The sequence below is a fragment of the Galeopterus variegatus genome, unplaced genomic scaffold, assembly GCF_000696425.1.
Source record: "Galeopterus variegatus unplaced genomic scaffold, G_variegatus-3.0.2 Scaffold559, whole genome shotgun sequence".
NCBI lineage: Eukaryota > Metazoa > Chordata > Mammalia > Dermoptera > Cynocephalidae > Galeopterus > Galeopterus variegatus.
In genome coordinates, this window is record NW_007726670.1 from 209,494 (window position 1) to 229,048 (window position 19,555).

At 35.4% G+C, this 19,555-nt stretch overlaps 1 protein-coding gene across 2 annotated transcripts in view; it reads right to left on the reverse strand.

The window, feature by feature from the left end:
- Nucleotides 1-19,555, reverse strand: part of VRK1 (vaccinia related kinase 1) — a 54,129-nt gene that overhangs the window by 7,658 nt on the left and 26,916 nt on the right. For both annotated transcript variants that reach the window (XM_008570025.1, XM_008570024.1), the window contains exon 10: nt 14,981-15,159. In XM_008570025.1, coding sequence (XP_008568247.1) covers nt 14,981-15,159 — 179 coding nt within the window. The remainder of the gene's footprint in view (nt 1-14,980; nt 15,160-19,555) is intronic.

Genomic DNA, 19,555 nt, shown 5'->3' on the forward strand with positions numbered 1-19,555 from the left:
TTTTTTCAATAAATACTGTACAGTACTGTAAATTTACTTTCTCTTATGATTTCCTTAACAACATTTTCTTTTTTCTAGCTTACTTTATTGTAAGTGTACAGTATATAATACATATAACATACAAAATATGTATTAATCAACTGTTTATGTCATTGATAAGGTTTCCATCAACAGCAGGCCATTAGTAGTTAAGTTTTGGGAGAGTGGAAAGTTATACGTAGATTTTCGACTGCATGAGGGATCAGCCCTCATAACTCCCTCATTGTTGAAGGGTCAATTGTATATAGGTGTGGGTACATCAACACATACTGGAAGAATATTCATAACTTCAGGATATGGTTACCTAAGGGAAGGGATGGGGGATGGAAGAAAAAGGATGTAAGAGAACTTTCAACCATATGGTTAGTCTGGATGGTGAGTATATTTGTTATATCCACCTCTAACTTTTCATGCTTTATATAGTTCATCATTAAAAGCTATGTTTTAACCATCAGGACTGATGATACAGAAACTTTCTTATAAAATAAAGTGTTTTACAAACTTGCTATCACCAGTCAGGCCAATAGTATTTATTCTCCCCATTTTACAATGTTGGTGAGGGTATTGGAGGGAGGGTAATCTACTTGAGAATTGGAAAAATATATTCCTTGCCCCATATGTTATATCAGTAGTTGTGCCACATAACACTGGTAGTAAAATTCCATTCATGAATCAGTAATGGCAAACTTCTAATAAATGTTTCTCTTTTGGCATACTTTTTATGAAAAGTTTAAATAAGAGGGCCAAAAACCTGACTGTAAATGAATAGTCTTAAAAGTACAAAACTCTCCTAAAACCTCAAAAATCACTTTTTCCACCATTCTCTCAGGCCTTTCTTATTTATTTTTCTAGTTGAGTGTTACTTAGGAATTAATGCTTATATTCTGTCACCATCCACTCTTCTCAAATGTCCGTTCAATTCATTTTTATTACTTTCTATCACTACAACATTCTCTAAATAGTCCAGTCCTATGTAAAGGTTTTAAATTACTTAACATTTCTGTATGTAGGTATGATTATAGAGGGGCATTATAATACATATAAAACCTTATATTTTTCATAAAACTTTATCTCATGTAGTTTCAAATTTAAATATGTTAAAATCCAAATTTTAATTCAAAGCTTCTGTAGGTTGCCTAAAATAAGTTTGTATCATTTAGGAAACCATTTGATATGTCCTAAATTTCACAGATTCACAATGCAATAAAATGTCCTTGTTTATATTTTCTAACAATTAATATTAAGTTAAACGTCTTCATCTGAGAATGTTACTTGCTGCAGACCATTTTGTGGATAGCTATGAAAGAGGACAATACCTGCTAACAGCACATTGCTTTCTTCCTAATGGCAACCTTGGGTTCTGTTCCAAAGAGAACTACATGGGAAAGCTGAACTCTATTCAAGCCACATTATCTTAAAACCTCCAAATGGCCAGAAGTGTTATTATCTATGTATCACAATTAACCCTACTGTTTCAAAACATTCTTAAGGTGGCTATGGGAAGACTAGAACTCAGAGATACCTGCCATGTTCCTAAAAAAAAACTCTTTACACATACAAAAGTAACAATTGACTAAACCTTAAGAAACTTCAAAAACTCATTCATTTAGCAGATTTGTATATGAAGGTACTGCTTCTCAAAAATAGCTATTAAGAGTGGCTATAACTTCATATAACTGATGAGAGAAGGGGAGAGTGCCTTACATCTTTCTTTTCCAAAGTGTTGCTTCATGATTACCATCTAAACCCTGCTGGGCTGAACAGATTGGTTCGATAATTACATACAATAACTGCAGTGGGCAGGTAACCCTCAGCTGGCACAGGGCAGCTCCCCTGTGAGAACTTCCATATGCAAACTGCACTGATGGAGTGCATTAGGTACATCTTTCCTGCCGGTGCACAGGCCTGATTAACGCCAGCCAAGACTCCAAGGTTAGCATGTCAGCAGATTTGTGATGCATTAGGCAGGAATAAACACAGACACTTTTGTTCGTTCAGACCAAAATTAAGGAGGAATATTTCAGTACTATATTGCTTTCCATACAAGAAAGAATACATTTTCCAGCTTTTAGAGGGCATATTTTTAAATGCTTATTATAAAGGGAGCTATCCAATACATTCTACCCAAGAACCTAGTGCATTCATCTTGTTTTCAAGCTTATTTAATAAAAAGGAGCTTTCTTAATCTCTATGCAAGTAAATTACATAGGAATGAAAATCAGACAATATTCAGCCAACAAAAGAAACACCTGGGCTTTAAGCATTAGGTAAAGCACTGAGTTGCATTAATCCATACGTCAGCCAGGAATCTCCTATCCAACTTGGAATGAAAATCAGACAATATTCAGCCAACAAAAGAAACACCTGGGCTTTAAGCAGTATGCATTAGGTAAAGCACTGAGTTGCATTAATCCATACGTCAGCCAGGAATCTCCTATCCAACTTTTCTGACAACGTATGCAGTTTGGATATAAGGGCCAATGGTCTACAGATCACCAATTATCAAAATAAAACTCTTCAAGTTTAAAAGTATCTAAGAGTGTTATTCCCTTTATAAGGCAATGAGCAAAATTCCAAATAATTTGCTGCCACCTTCTTTCTTATGAAAATCTCCAAACGCTTCATTTTGTTATTTGTCAACATCCTTAGGCTTCAGATGATGCATATTTTGGTTCTCTTTGGACAGAAAAATGGCTTCACAAATGTGACTGATTTTGTCACATTCTATACCAGGTCTCACAGGTGCCTTTGTGTTTATAAATGAAACCAAAATATCGTACGACACATAAGAATAACTTATAAAACAAACTTGGAATAGGGTTTTCTTTTAATTCAGCACAGCTAAAATATCTTCAAAAAATTAGGTTATTTGAAAGAAAATTAGCGTAAATATTACACTTTATATTTTTGAAGTGTTCAGATATGCTAGGCTAAAATTTAGTTAATTAGCAGCTTCTCACTTCCAATTTAGAAACAGGAAGGCAAATCGTCTAGATGCATTTGGACTGATAATTTCCTAATAGTATAAACACTGATTGGAGACCAGTTATAGAACTAAAGCTTTATGGAAAAGAGAATAAAAATCTTTGGAGGCAAAAACTAAGATCAATTCACTGTTTCACAAATCAAGCATCTAGATCATCTCTAGATGCTTTTAACAACCTCTAAGAAAAGCCAATCAAATTTGTGGCAATATCCAAAGGAGATGAGTACTCAGGCAGTCTTGTTAGGGTCTCCCCCTCCCCCACCTACTACAAAAGTCATACATGTTTATTTTAGAAACTTGGAATATACAGCCTAAAATTTTTAAATGTTTGGTATCACACGTGTCAAAGACCTCTAAATAGAAATATGTGACTGCACTAATCAGTTAATCTTATTTTATTTATTTGATTAAGGCCACTTGAAGTCACCATGCAATTTATACAATTTATAAATTATTATTACATTCCTTAATAATAACTAAAAATAGGTTATTAGTTATTCAATAGTAACTTTAAAAAAAAGGATACATCTTCTGTGAAGGTAAAAAAAAAAGCAAACACATGTTATACGACAATATTTACAAAACTAGTGGACTTAGCTAAAATCCACTATATAGACAGAAAAGAATTAAAGCCGGAGACAGGAAAAAGCCAAGGAGAATTTGCTTAGTGTGTTGGTAGTGGTGGAAAGACTAGAACTCAGAACTCTTTATGATTATTACAATTTCCTTTCCACAGCACTATGCTGCCTCCCTATGTGACTTTCAAGTATACTGCAGCAGTTTCTAGCTGTGTTTTTAATGCATTTTTCTCTAAAGAGTTATAATACACATATTTTTGCACTTTGTGTGGACTATTTTCACACCCCTTTCTATTTCTCTCCTACTATGTATGCTCTCTGAGGGTAAGGACTATGGTTTTTCTCATTTTTCTAACCCTTGCTAAGCTTATTAGCATGGTGTTTTACACATAAATATCTATGGCTCTGTACCCGTAGAGCAACTATTCAACTATTAATGTAATAATAAAGACATAATTTCATATCTTACCGTAAGTTCCTCAAAAACTATGTAATATTTGAATCGGCATTAACTAATTACAGATATGTTTTAGGAAAAAGGGAAAAGGTCATATATAATTAGAAGGAGGAGAAACAAAAAGACAAAAGGTGGGTTAGGAAATGAACAAGTGACTTAAAAAGAGGGACAGATGAATTTGAAGAATATAAAAGTATTCTGCTAGAATGCATTAAAGTGATTTATTATTTTAAATGAGTTTCAGTGATGAAGACTGTAATAAGAATAATGAATATTGCAATTTCCCTCCACAATAGCATTAACCTCCATTTGAACAGAGGTGAAGATCACTACCACGTACGTACAAAGCATCTATGGTATGCCTGGCACTGTAAAGTTGAAAAACAGACACTATAAAATAGATTAAAATAAAAGCTTCTATGAAAACATTAAAGACACATATTAAATTTCTATAACTGTTTGTCTTTATGCAAGCCCTGTAAGAAATCCTTTCAGTGTTCTGTAAATGAGTATTCTTAAACAAGTATCCAATGTAATCCCACTTACATGGAATTTCATTCTATAAAGTATCAATCCATATGTCAATATAACACACACATGAATTCACTAAATTGACAGTCAACTCTTGTTTATTATTGTTTGTTTGTTTAAATGTAGATCTCTCTCCTGTCGACACTTTAAGTTACCTACTCTGCAGGCAGGAAGTAGAAGTACAACTCAAGTAATTTTGCTAACTATTAACAAGTCAGGGAAAAGAGAATACCAAAGGAAAATATTTAAATACATGGCTAACATAAAGTTTGAAATATCTATGTTCTTCACTAGTTCAAGCTTTCCCACTCTTACAATACCATGAAGAATTAAGAATTGACTGCAGTTATCCGAAAATGGTGCACCAAAATCTACTGCTAATTTACAAGTGTACCACAAAATACTAATGCATTTGTAGACTTTGTCAGAATAAATAAATAAATAAAAACTTTGTCCGGTTGGCTATCAGAATTGATTGCTTGCCATGGGCAATACATTTTTTAGCAAAAGCACTGCTTTCACAAAATAGGCATAATTTGTCTACTTGCTTACTATGGAGTATATGTGTGTGCCTTCAGTTAGCCCTTCTGAGGAATTACAGAAAGAGCAGCTTTAAAGCCCTACTGTCACTCATTCTCCTAGAAAAAACATTCAGTTAAGGAGATGAGCTGAGAAACAAGCTAAACCCTGATCACATGATCTACAGGAGTACTACATGCATGAGAACTTATTTTCATGAAAATTTCATATAATGATAGCAATCACAATTTAGAAAGATCTCCCAATGGTACTTTTAAAAACAGTAAATTCAACTTCCAACTTGCTGGCAACAATGGCTTTTTCACGATTTTAATATCATTCATATCACAAAGATCATGAAATTTCAACATGATCAAATTTGTAGTCACTTAAGCTAAAAGATGTTTCCAGAGATTCAATGAACTAAGGTCTAGAAGACTAACATGTCAGTGAATTCTATGTTAAAATCAACATGACACCTCTTCATTCAGGTTTTCTTCTGAGGGTTCCATGATTTGTACTATTAATGTCAAAAACTCTAAGTAAAGTTTCAAAGACAATTTATGGGGAAAAGCAAATGGGTGACTAGTTATGCCTTAATTATCTTTAATACTTTATGCCTAAAATCATTAGGAGATTTTTAAGTGCCTTGAGCTTGTCTGAGGAAAAAATGTTATATAAATGCATAATAATAATGGTTGAATGGTCCTGGATAAGTCACCTAGCCTCTTTAAGTTTTAGTTTCATCATTTGTGAACAGATGTATCTTACATCAATGCTGCGAAGTATATATATAAGATAATGTAAAAGTCCTGACAGAATATAGAGTACTACATTGCTGTTCAGTGATAACCTAAAGTTTAAAGGGTTGATATTCTATTACCCGTACCAAGTACAATCAAGTCCCCTGGAGAATTCTCACAAAAAGAATTAAAAATACGAGACTTTGAAAGCTATAACACTGTAAACTAAGGCGGCTAATATTTATAAAGATAACTACTTCAATGAAAACCAAACCCTATGTATATACTTGGTGGGGAATCTGTTCCACAGAACACCTAATTCCTACACAAAAAGACAAAAAAGCAGATGTAGAATTCTTTGGTGGTCAAGAGTCCTCTACTTTATATCAAATACCTATTATCCATAGTATCAATCAACAGCTTCAGAGAAAAAAGTTAACTATAAACTCATTAATCTATGTTTTTAATATAACTAAGTTCTGGAGCTACATTTCGGAATCTTTTTTCATAGTAATTACCATCTTATCTTTCACTGCAAAAATCAACTTTTACCAATTCACAATCATTTATTACTCAAAACAATCTACTTTAACACACACTCACCAAGCAAAATAAAAGCCAGTCTTTATTCATATCTGCCTAATACTCTATTTCATAAACTGAACTTTTAAGGATGTAAGATCTTAGTTCCAAAAAAGGTGTTAATAGATTCAAATAAAAACATTCCGTATGTTATTGCCTCATTATCAAGAAACTAGAAAGACAAGAAAACTTAAATAGCAGGTGAGATAACAGCATTAACAACATTGCAGTTAACATTTATTGATCACTTCCTATGTGCCTGCCACTGTGACCGCACTTCATTTATCTCTTTTAATCCTCACAACCGTCTTAAAAGCAGGATAGATTACATTATTTCCACAGAAAAAGATTTTTAAAAATTCATCCCTTATTAAAAAGAAATGCACAGAATAATGTAACATTTCCTAAGAACTGGTCATGGTATCAAAGAAAAATGAACTCCATCTAATATTGTCCTGATCTCAATTTTGAGCAGCAAGTCTTGTAAGCAGGTCTGTTCAACACTTTAACAAATAAATTCCCCTGGACACCATTCAAGGCATTTATGATACCAAAATTTCTTCTCTCCCTCTTATAGTACGGTACTTATATACACAAAGATCAAAACATGGCATCTTTGTATCATTGCCCACAACAAAACTGTTTATGGGGCTGATAAATGCTACTATTTAAAGTCTAAAATACCCAATATCTGCAATGCTTATTTGCAAAAGGGCTGTTTTCTCACAGAAGCTAGAATTCAGACACTCAACTTTTGATTTGCAGTGGCTCTCAACTACATCTGCACAATGAAATCACCTAGGATGCTTCTAAAAAATCCTGAGGCCTGGGTTCCACCCCCAATCTCTTTTGAATTAATTCGTATAAGGTGCGGCCCAGGTAGCGGAATATTTTAAAGCTTCCGGGTAATTTTAATATGCAACCCAGGATGCCACCAACAGCCTTACAAGCATCTGCTTTAGAACAACCTGAGGTAAGGGGCTAGCCAGTTAGCTCAGTTTGTTAGAGCACAGTCTTATAACACCAAGGGCATTGGTTTGGATCCCAATACCGGCCAGCCCACCATACACACCCCTATCACCAAAAGAATGACCTGAGGTACTTGTGGGGTTATAGGGCTCTCCCAGATTAGACAAAGAAACTGGAGAAGCAAGGAGTCCTGATACCCAGAAAACAAGTTATCGGGTCATAAGTCTCACTCATCTCCTGAAATCACTGGAAATCTGTAATAAAAACGACATTAAATTAACAGGTAAATAGGTATTCCAATATGAGCGGAGGAACTCTCTATTAAAATTAGCCGATCGGGGGCCGGCCCGGTGGCGCACTGGATAGTGCGCCGCTTGGGAAGCGCGGCGGCGCTCCCGCCCGAGGGTTCGGATCGCACATACAGACCGGTTCCCGCTCACTGGCTGAGCGAGGCGCGGGAGCAACACCGAGGGTTGCAATCCCGTTGTCGGTCCCCGGTCCGGTATGGGGGCAACACTGAGGGTTGCGATCCGTTGCCGGACACGGAAAAAGACAAAAGACAAAAAAAAAAAAAAAATTAGCCAATCAACAAAAAACACAAATAGGTAATAAACACTGACAAAATCTAAGGAAAATGGCAAAACCAAAAAAGACACTAAACTTAAAATCACTAATCCGTATGCCAAAAGAGTTAATATAAAAAAACTATCATAATTACTATTCTCAAAGAGACTTAGGCTATCACACTAATAAAATAAGAATGAGATGATATATAAAGAAAATAACCAGTTGCCTTAAAATATAAAACATGTTTTTCATCTGAAAAACAGAACAGATGAAACAAGTGAGCTAGTAGAAGCCCACAGATCCACTCAGAACAGTGTTAAGGACAGAAAATGTGGTAGAAAATTTGGTAGAAAAGTGAGGAGATGTGGAGAAGAGCCTCCAGAGTTCCCAGAGTCATGCAGCGGGAGTTCTTGAGGGAGAGAACAGACACAGAAAGAGAGGAAATACATACATAAGAAGATAATTTTTTCAAGTTCAAGAGTCAAAGATTAATTAAGGGGCCGGCTCGGTGGCACACTGCTACAGTGCGCCGCTTGGAAGCGTGGTGGCGCTCCCGCAGAGGGTTCGGATCCCACATACAGACCGGTTACCGCTCACTGGCTGAGCGAGGTGTGGGAGCAACACCGAGGGTTGCAATCCCGTTGCCGGTCCCGGTCCGGTACGGGCGCGACACTGAGGGTTGCGATCCGTTGCCGGACACGAGAAAAGACAAAAAGGAAAAAAAAAAAAGATTAATTAAGTCTTTGGATGAAAAGGGTCCATCATCAAGTACCAAGAAGGATAAATGAGGTTTAAAAACAAAACAAAACACACACCCTTATTGTGGTGAAATGCAGAATGCCAATATAAAGAGAAAAGTAAGAAGCTTCAAGAGTGGAAAAAACAGAAATCTAACAAGAAACAAAAATCAGCAAAATTGGATACTAGAAGACCACAAAGCAATGTGTTCAAAATTAAGAACTCTTTACATGGCCACATTACTCTTCAACTAGAGCAAAATAGAGACATTTTTGGACATTCCAGGATTCAAAAAGTTACCATTCTTAAGATCTCTTTAAAAAATGTACTTGAGCATAAACTCTGAAAAATAAATCCAGAAAAAGGACATGAATGACAAAAAGGTAATAAAAATATCAGTTAGACTTAGGATTAACTCTAAATAACTAATAATATAAAGTATACAAAAGCAAAAATAAAAACACCAGAACTAAAATCTCAGATGATTGCAATATGGGAGATGGTTTGTGAGAAGCTAAGAGGGTAAAAGTAAAAGCATGCTTGGTTTACTCCTGTGGGAACAGGATCTAGATCTTAAGGAGACCAATGTTATAGACGTGGGGAAAGGATCAAAAAGTTCACACACATGTGTTAGAAAATAAGTGTGGGGCCATTTTGAGGGTAAGATTTCAGGACTTCCCTCCACCTACAATATCAAGAAATGAACCCAAAATAACAATCAAGAAATATTTCAGCAGCAAACAGAACTGACATAGCTTCACACTATAACCTTTGAAAAGTGATGACCAAGAAGTTTGTCAGACACTTCCAGGAAGCAATGTGTGTCCCCTACTATGCACACTGAATCATACTGGAGAGAAGAATGTAAAGACCATTCTGAAATTTTTCACCAATAACTCCCAATTTAGAAGCTGGAAAAAAAAAAACAAACACTCCATGTTCCCACCCTAACTCAAGAAGCCTGAAGAAATAGGGCAGAAAAATCAAAATCATTTATTCACCAATAAACAGGGAATTACCAGAACAGATGACAAAAGAGAAAATAAGAAACACATAAAGAGATAAAAGTCATGCAGAAGACATAGCCTACAAAGTCTCTTTTTCACTGCGGATTAACTAACAATGCCCATTAACGGATTCAAATTTTTGCCTCCTCTGGCTAAGAAGAGAATGGAAGCAAGTACTGGGGAAAAACATAATTTGGCCTATACATCACCAGAGCCTCCCTTAATATGCACCCTTAGGCAAAGAAAATGAATTACCAACACCAATCCCTCAAATCCAAACTATGAAGGAAAAAAAACGGTCTCATAAGATAAGAAAGTCAAAGATTCACAAATACAAAAGAGAAAATGAAAAATATTTATAGCATGTAAAAGATAACTAAATACTCCACTCTGAAAGAAAACATAATCCTCCCCAAAAGAAGAAAATTTTATAAAATGTGCCAGAGGCTTAAAAAAGTACACTTAAAAATTGAGAAAATGACTTTTAAAAAGGAAAACAAAGGTATAACAAGAAAACTGCATAGCTAAACAAACAGAACAATAATCATTATAGAACTTATAAATCTCTCTCTATATTTTAGAGATAGAAAAAATACAGCAGACATAGTTGACAACTGAATGACATGATGAAAAGATTTGGGATAATCAGACAATGCAAAAGAAATAGACTAAGAATTAAGTATTCAATAGGAAATAGACAAAATTTGTGTATAACTTCTACAGACAATAAAGTACAAAAGTTACTGAGATAAATGAAAAAACATCTAAATATACATAGGGGTATACCAGGTTCATGGAAGAGAAGAGAACATTGTAAAGATGACAGTTCTCCCCAAATTGATTTAGAGTCAATGCAACTAGAATCAAAATCCCAGAAGTATTTTTGTGGAAATTAATAAGCCGATTCTAAAATTTATATGTAACTTTAAAAGGGCCAAGAATAGCAAAGACAGTCTTAAAGAAGAACAACAAAGTTGGAGGATTTTTACACTATCATATATCATTATGAAGCCAGCAGTTCAAACAATGAGCCACTGTCACAAAGATAGACAAGCAGGCAATGGTACAGAATAGGGTATTGTTAAAAAAAAATTATCAGAGGCCATTGTTTTGGACTAAGTTCCTGCACTGGGCCCCAACAGACCAGGCTAAAAATTAAAATGGGGTCATCTCTGGTAAGTTCCACATCACTAATGCTGTGGTCTGAGACCTTGTGAGAAGTCAAGAGAAAGAAATACAGCCAATTCCCGGGAAAAGGCCAGTTTAAATCTTTAATAGGTATGATAATGAAGTTCCTTCCCTCTCCTTGAATCCTTACACAAAAGAGACTGCCTGAAGTAACCTGATGTTAACTGATCAGTTATTTTCCTATTGTTTAGTCTCCCTGCACCCACTTTTCAAGAAAAGTAACTGAAATGACTGATCCATTTTTTGTTTTTTGTTTCTGCTTTCTTCAGACTTTTCTGTCTACAAAGCCTTTGTTATTTGCATTTCTCTGACTCTGACAATAGTGTTTCACACATTTGGCTTCCAATAAACTGTACAAAATTATTTCTGCATTGACAGCCTTAATTTCTGTGGACAGTATCCAGAAACAGACCCAAACACATAAGGTTACCCAGGGGCCCACTGCAATGCTGTGGGGACATTACGGTCTTTTTCATAAATAGTTCAGATCAACTAGATATCCAAAGGGGGAAAATAAATATTGACTCATTCCATGCACAAAATCAATTTCTGTTAAATTGTAGACCTAAATATGATGAATAAGATAAAATTTCTTGAAAATAACAATATTTTCATGATCTTAAGGTAGACAAAAATAGAAATAAAAATAAAAATAAGGTAGAAAAAATAGAATGCAAAAAGCGCTAACCATAAACAAAAAGACTGATAAACTGGGCTTCATTAAAATGAACTTCTGTTCACCAAAAGAAACCAAATTAAGAGAGTGAAAAGATAAACCACTGACTGGAAGATGATACACGCAACGTATATATTGTACACAAACAAAGTACTCCACTCTAGCAAATCAAAAGAAAGCTGACAATCCAATTTCTTCAGGGGACAAAAGACCTGAAATGTACTTCACAAAAAAAGGATAATCAAGGCTGTGGAGCATATGAAACAGTGTTCAAAATTAATATTCTTCAAAGTGAGTAAATTAAAACTATATTTAAAAAAAATCAGTACACACCCACCAAAATAAATAAATTAAATATAATGCAAATAGCTAATGTCAGTGAGCAACTGGAACTCTCATAAGGTTCTGATGAGAGCGTAAACTGAGACTGTAGCTTTGGAAAACTGCTTGGCAGTATCTACTAAAGCTTAACATATGTATAAACATGTCCTATGCCTCTATGGTAACTCCATTATGTATTACAGTAGACCCACCCCTTATCCATAGTTTCTCTTTCCATGGTTTGTTACCCATAACAGTCAATTGTGGTCCAAAAATATTAAATGGAAAATTCCAGAAATAAACGTACGTTTCAAATTGCACGCCATTCTGAGTGGCACAATGAAATCTCACACTATCCTGCTCTGTCCAGACTGAAACGTGAATCACCCCTTTGTCCAGCGTATACTCACTGCATACGCTACCCACCCGTTAGTCACTTAGGAGCCGTCTCACTTATCAGATTGAAAAAAGCAAAGTATAGTATATATATGGTTCAGTACTATCTGCGGTTTCAGGCATCTGCTGGGGGTCTTGGAATGTATCCCCAGAAGAAACTACTGTACACTCAACATGAAATAAATATATATGTTTTCTAAAAAAAAGTATAAGAATGTTCTTAACAGCATTATCACAACTGCCAAAAACTAAAAGCCATTCAAAGATCCATCAATATTAGCAGGGATAAATAAATTATGGTAAAATCATATTGGAGTGCTATACAGCAACAAAAACAACAAACTTTTGTTACATGCTACAGCATGGAACTCAGACATAAGATTAAATCAAAGACACAAAACCATACATACTATATGATGCCATTACTACAAATTTCAAAAAAAAAATTGGCAAAACTAATTCTGGTAATGATCCATGTCTTGATCTGGGTGATGTTTAAATGCATATGTTCACTTTGTAAAGTTCAAATTCCACATTTATTTATGCCCTTTTCTGTACATAATCCCACTTAAAAATTTAGGGGGAAAAAGCTACTTGACAAAATTCAGTCAAATAAGAGAAGGTTCAAAATAAAGAACTCAATAATAGACGTAAGGAGGAAAATTATTAGTAAACACTGAATCCACTTAAATATAGAACTATGGCCTAGCCATTAGAAAACAAATATATCAACTTCAATAATCTAAATTTACATAATTAAAGTACAGTTTATTTCTATTATTATATCATGCTAAAACAGATAAATAGAATTTCACCAAATTTAGAGGGTATGTTTGGGGCAATCTGACAAACTATAGGTTTCATGGTATAAAGACTGCATGAGGTGTGATAACCTCAGACAGACAGGAAGAGAGCTGTCCACTAGAGCAGCTGCAGGCTACTGATTTGCAATGGAAGGCTTTTGCTCTTATTCAACTCTTTGTACCCTGTTCCAGGCTGAGTGCCAGCAGGGATTCATTTAACAATGGTTAATGATTTTTCAGAGAAACTCTAGAAAGGCCAATTAGCATAATATAACTAAAAAAATAAAATTTAAAAATTAGAAAAACTGGGAAGAAAGAAAGAAGGGTATGTATACATCATTCACAGGGAGCAACAACACATACTCTCTGAAAATATAAAACAAAACACAAATTGCAGGGCCATGCTCTAGACCTACTCAATGAATCTCCAGGGATGACACTCAACAGATTCCAATCAACAGCCCTTTTTGTTGACTTGGGCAGGCAACTTAATCAAAACCCTAGAAGAAAATAGCTAATGGAGGTATTAATGTCCTTGTAACTTGCTGAACTCTTTCCAGTAAATTAAGCTGTTCTTAACCCAGACAGGACAGGGAAGAATTATTTAAGGATGGAACTACATGTTATTGACCTTTGTGCCCCAGAGACCTAGCCTAGACCAGGTACATAAACTAGACCTTATACATAACTGCTGAATGTTGATTTCAGAGTACACATTGAATTTAATAACTTTTGTACTGTACTACCCGATTCTTAATGGCAGATGCCATTAAGACAAACCTTGTGGGGAAAAAAAAATATGTAGATGCATGTGTACAATTTCAGATTCTATGATGAAATTACAAAGATGCCTATTTGCCAAAGAAAGTCAAATTCATGATCCAATTTCAAAATTTCTATCTCCTTTGTAAGTCAAAAAGACTTATGAAAATCTTTTAATATGCTGCTTCTGATATTAAAGAAAGAAAATTTGTTTTTAACACTTTCTCACAGTTTGAAATATGAGATTTCCAAAGAGATTAGAATTTACAGAGTAAATGATGGAAAAAAGGGTCAATAATGATAATGTAAAAATGGTTTTTCTTCTAAAAGTAATTTTCTTTTACCATATTAAAAAACTAACTTTTTATTAAATAACTTCAGATTATGAAGGAAATCAGTAAGTTTATCAATAAATCAATTATCAAAAATAACCAATAACTTCATGCATAACTATGAAATCTAAATTTTAAAGTGCTTCCACAACTTCTTTACATGCTTGTAAAATACTTCTACCATAAAGTTTATTATCTCTTAAAATTTCTCTCCAAAAAATTAATCCCCTCATATGGAGATATATATAGCTTCACATAATGACATTTCTTTAAAGAGCAAAATAATGTTCAAATGGTAAACACACCACACCAACAAACAAGAAAACTTTCAAATGGTAATTTCCAAATGGTAATTTTTTAAATACCAATTTTCAAATGGTAAATGCTTTGACCATACCCACAAAGAAACTGAGAGACAAACAATGAGAAACTGAGAGATAAGATCAACCATAAGAGATGACTTGAGAAAAAAAACAAATAAATTATGAATTCAGTGCTCCATCAAAATCCCTCTGCCAAATATCAGTATCCCAAGTAAGAATCATTTTAGAAAGTTAATAACTTGCTACCAGAAATAAGAAATATAATAATATTTATTTTTCTACAATCCCTAATACATTTTTCTGTATAAAAAGTTTTCCTTTACATAGTGTTCACAAATACTTTATTGCCAAGCAATCTGTCATTATTTTCTTCACTGAGCTATTGCTTTACTTTCCTAAAATTAGTATTTGTTGCAATTATAATCACAAGATGTCCAAAGGACAATTTAATAACAAAATTCACCTTTGATATTGCTTTTACTTTCAAACCTCCATTCTCCACAACACTGAAGTCCAGTTTGCCATCATCCTTGCTCCCTATAGCTTTTAGTCCTTGCAAAAGAATATCACGTAAATTTTGATAAAGAGGTTTTTGGGTATAGTCCAGTAATCTCACTGTTTCCATGTAGTTAGCAATTTCACCTAAAAAAAAAAAAATCATTTTATAACTTTAAATCACAAATCCAAATATATTTATCTCCTATTTCTATGAAAAGCATGATTATAGTAACATAAGAATGCAAACATACAATGTCTTACGATATGTATTTTTTTCCAATCACTTCTTCAATGAAAAGTATGCTTTTGAACTAAGGAACTTGTAAGATAAGTCACATAACAAACTCATTTTGAGATATAATATAAAAACATTTTTGTAATTGTGAGGGGCAGTAAGACAAAACACATAAGTTTATGAATTTAAATATTCACAAAAATAATTGCTACAGGTTTAAAGCTATAAAAAATACAAAAGGACCTAGAATAAAGACTATGAAAGTAAAACATCCCTAAGTACAATGAATATCATACCCAATATTTTTTTTTTTTGCCATAGCGGCCATTGTTCTATAGCAGACAGCTGAATTTTTCGTGTAAATGAGAAATAAAACACAGGTTGAAGAAAGAAGCAAGACCTGGTTTTCCCATAAAAAAGAAAAACTGGCTTCTGAATAATAAAAGATTTACTGTACATTGAGGCAGAACAACATCATAAAAAGAAATCCTACTAGTCAAGATCAACACTTCTCAACATTAAAAGTCCATTTTGGGGCTAATGACTCACATAGACCTTTTCCCCTGACCTCCAGACTTGCATATCCACTGCCTTGTATATTGGTTCTTGGAAGTGTAACTGTCATCTCAAATCCCAACAAATCTAAATCCTAGCTTTTGACCTACACCCAGAACCTGCTCCCTGAGGTTTTCCCCACCTCAATCACTGAGAATTCCATCCTTCTAACTCCTCAAGCCAAAATCTCAGAATCAGGCACCCGTGAATCTTCTCTTCTTCTCATACCTCACATCCAATACATGAAGAGATCTTGTCAGTGCAACATACACATACATATACACATTCATTAATTCAAGTATTTATTAAGCACCCAAGATGTGCCAGGCACTACTCTAGATACTTGGGATATAGCAGGAGAAAGGAGACCAAAATCACAAACTTCCACTTTCTTCACCTGATAAAGGGAATCTACAAAAAAAAAACTAAAACAAATATGACTACATATTATAAAATATTGAAAATTTTCCCCCTGAGAGAAGAAAATGGCAAAGATGTCCACTATTACCACTTCTGTTCAGTCATGTATACTTTTAGCCAGTACAATATGGCAAGAAAATAAATAAAAGGCATAAAGAGTGGAATGGAAGATGTAAAATACTCTTTAGTCACAAACAACATGATAACATATATAGGAAATCCTAGAGAATGTACAAAAAACTACTGAAACTAATATGTAAATTTAGCAAGGTCACAGGATGCAAAGTATATATAAAAATGTATCTTATTTCTATATACTAGCAAAAAGCAATTGGAAAATAAAATTTAAAAAAAAACAAAACACTTGGGCCGGCCCGGTGGCGCTTAAAATAGCATCAAAAGCATGAAATACCTAGCAAAAAATATAGTTGGCCCTCCATTTCCAAGCATTCAGCATCCATGGATTCAACCAACTATAGATAGAAATTATTAGGGGCTGGCAGATTAGCTCATTTGGTACAGCATGGTGCTGATAACACCAAGGTCAAGGGTTTGGATCCCCATACTGGCCAGCCACCAAAAAAAGGGGAGAGGGAGGGAAATATTGGGGGGGGAAAAAGAATGACTGTGTCTATACTGAACGTGTACAGACATTTTTTTCCTTGTCATTATTCCATAAACAACTGAGTATAACTATTTACATAACATTTACATTGTATTAGGTATTATAAGTAATCTAGAGATGATTTAAAGTATATGGAAGGATGTGCATCAGTTACATGCAAATACTATGCCATTTTATATCAGGAACTCGAGCATCCATGGATTCAGATATCTGCGGAGGTCCTGGAACCCATCCCCTCCCTGCAGATACTGAGAGGCAACTGTATAATGAAAGATGGGCAAGATTTTTGTAGAAAAGACTATAAAACATAGTTGAAAGAAATTAAGACCAAATTTTTTTTTCCTTGACCGGCAAGGGGATCACAACCCTCGGCACGATGTGGTCCACATCACGCTCAGCCAGCGAGCACAGTGGCCATCCCTATATAGGATCCGAACCCGCAGCCTCGGCGCTCCTAGCACCACACTCTCCTGAGTGAGCCACAGGGCCAGCCCAAGACCAAATTTAATGAAGGATATACCATACTAGTGGATTGGAAGACCCAAAAGTATAAAGATATCAGTGCTCCTTAAAATCAGTCTATAAAGTCAATTCAATCCCAAAGTTCCAACAAACTTGAGGGAGGCAGTGTGGAACTGACAAGGTGATCCTAAAATTTAAACAGAAATGCAAAGGGCCAATGTAGTGGATTGAATTATGCTCCCCCAAAACTCACTGAACCTTGAATTGTGTTCCCAAGTTTCAAGTATTAGAAACTCAGCCCCCACTGTGAGTGTTAAGAAAGTGGGAAATCCTATAATGGTAATTGAAAGGTGGAGCCTTGAAGAGGTGATTGGATTGTAAGATCATGCTATAATGAATTGATTAAAAATGGTGGTCAAATGCATGGGTTTGGAGGGCTTTAAAAGTAGAGTGAATGAGGAGGTTAGTCTCTCTCTGCCTCCACTATCTTGCAATGTGAGACCCCTGGATCACTATCACCATCACCAAGACCCTCACTAGACATGTTCTCTGGACTTTGGACTTCCCAACCTCCAAAACTATAGACAAATAAATTTTGTTTTCTTTATAAATCACCCAGTTCCAGGTATTTTGTTATAAGAAACAGAAACTAACTAATTATAGCCAAGAATAAGAAAGTAGCAAAGCCAAGTTTAATGAAAAACAATGCTGGAGGATTTAAACTACTGGATATCACTAGATAACACATTCAAGACAAAGCTACAGTAATTGAGACAGTGTGGCTCCACCTGGAAGCAGGCAAGCAAGAGGACACGCCGGGGGCCTAGGCAGGAGCTGAGGGCAGCAGCCCTCTCCGCCTGGAAGCAAGCAAGCAGCAGAGCACAAGTGGGGGCCTAGGCAGAGGCTGAGGGGCAGCATCTCCTGCCTGAAAGGAAGAAAGGAGCACGACAAAAACACCACTTCTAAGCAGGGGCCCACCACAGCTACTATGCAGGCAGCTCACCAGACCCCTGACTGTAGTGACACAAGGAGTGTCACCAGCAGAGACTGGAAAAAGAAGAGGACGTCTCTCTTCTCAAACCCCTTTCCAGAGTAACAGAAGAAGCACCTGCTCTGACCAGACATCAACGTACAGATACTAGAAATACAAAAATCCAAGAAAATATGACACCACCAAAAGAACACAGGAATTCTCAAATACCATACCCTATAGAGCAGGAAACCCTTGAAATGACTGAAAAGGAATTCTAAGCAACAATCTTAAGAAAACTCACTGAGATATGAGAAGATTCAGTTAGATGACATAATGAAATGAGAAAAAAATTCCAGGATACAAAGGCAGAAACTTACAAAGAGACTAAGGCTAAGCAACAATCTTAAGAAAACTCACTGAGATATGAGAAGATTCAGTTAGACGACATAATGAAATGAGAAAAAAATTCCAGGATACAAAGGCAGAAACTTACAAAGAGACTAAGACCTTAAAAAAGAATGTAGCAGGATTCATGGAACTGAAAGATTCACTCAGCAAAATAAAAAACATAACAGCAGCAAGCTACATCAAGCAGAAAATAGAATTTCTGATCTCGAAGATAATCTCAAAATAACCCAGACAAAAAAAAAAAAAAGAATTTTAAAAAATGAAGAAAATCTAAGAGAGTTAACAGAAAACCTTAGATGCACAAACATTCAAATCACGGGGGTTTCAGAAGGGGAGGAGAAAGAAAAAGGCATGAAAAACCTATTCAACAAAATAATAATAAAAACTTCCCTGGTATAGTGAGAAACACAGACATCCAGATCCAGGAAGTTCAAAGATCCCCAAACAGATTCAACCCAAAAACATACTCTCTAAGACATATTATGGTTGATGGAGTTTGGATGTATTGTCCCCTCCAAAACTCATGTGGAAATTTGGTCTCCAACATGGCAGTGTTGGAAACTGATTGAGTCCTAGGGGCAGATCCCTCATGAATGGATTAATGCTCTCCCCTAGGGGACGGGGGATTAATGAGTGAGTTCTTGCTCTATTAGTTCCCGCGAGAGCTCGTTGCTTAAAAAGACCCTGGCACCTTCTCTCTCTCTCTACTTCTTCACCACATAGCCAGGCTGCAAATTTTCCAAACCTTTACTCTCTTGCTTCCTCTCGCCATGTGATCTGCTTGTACCTGCCAGCTGCCTGCCACTTTCTGCCATGAGTAGAAGCAGCCTGACGCCCGTGCCAGATGCAGCTGTCCCAGAAT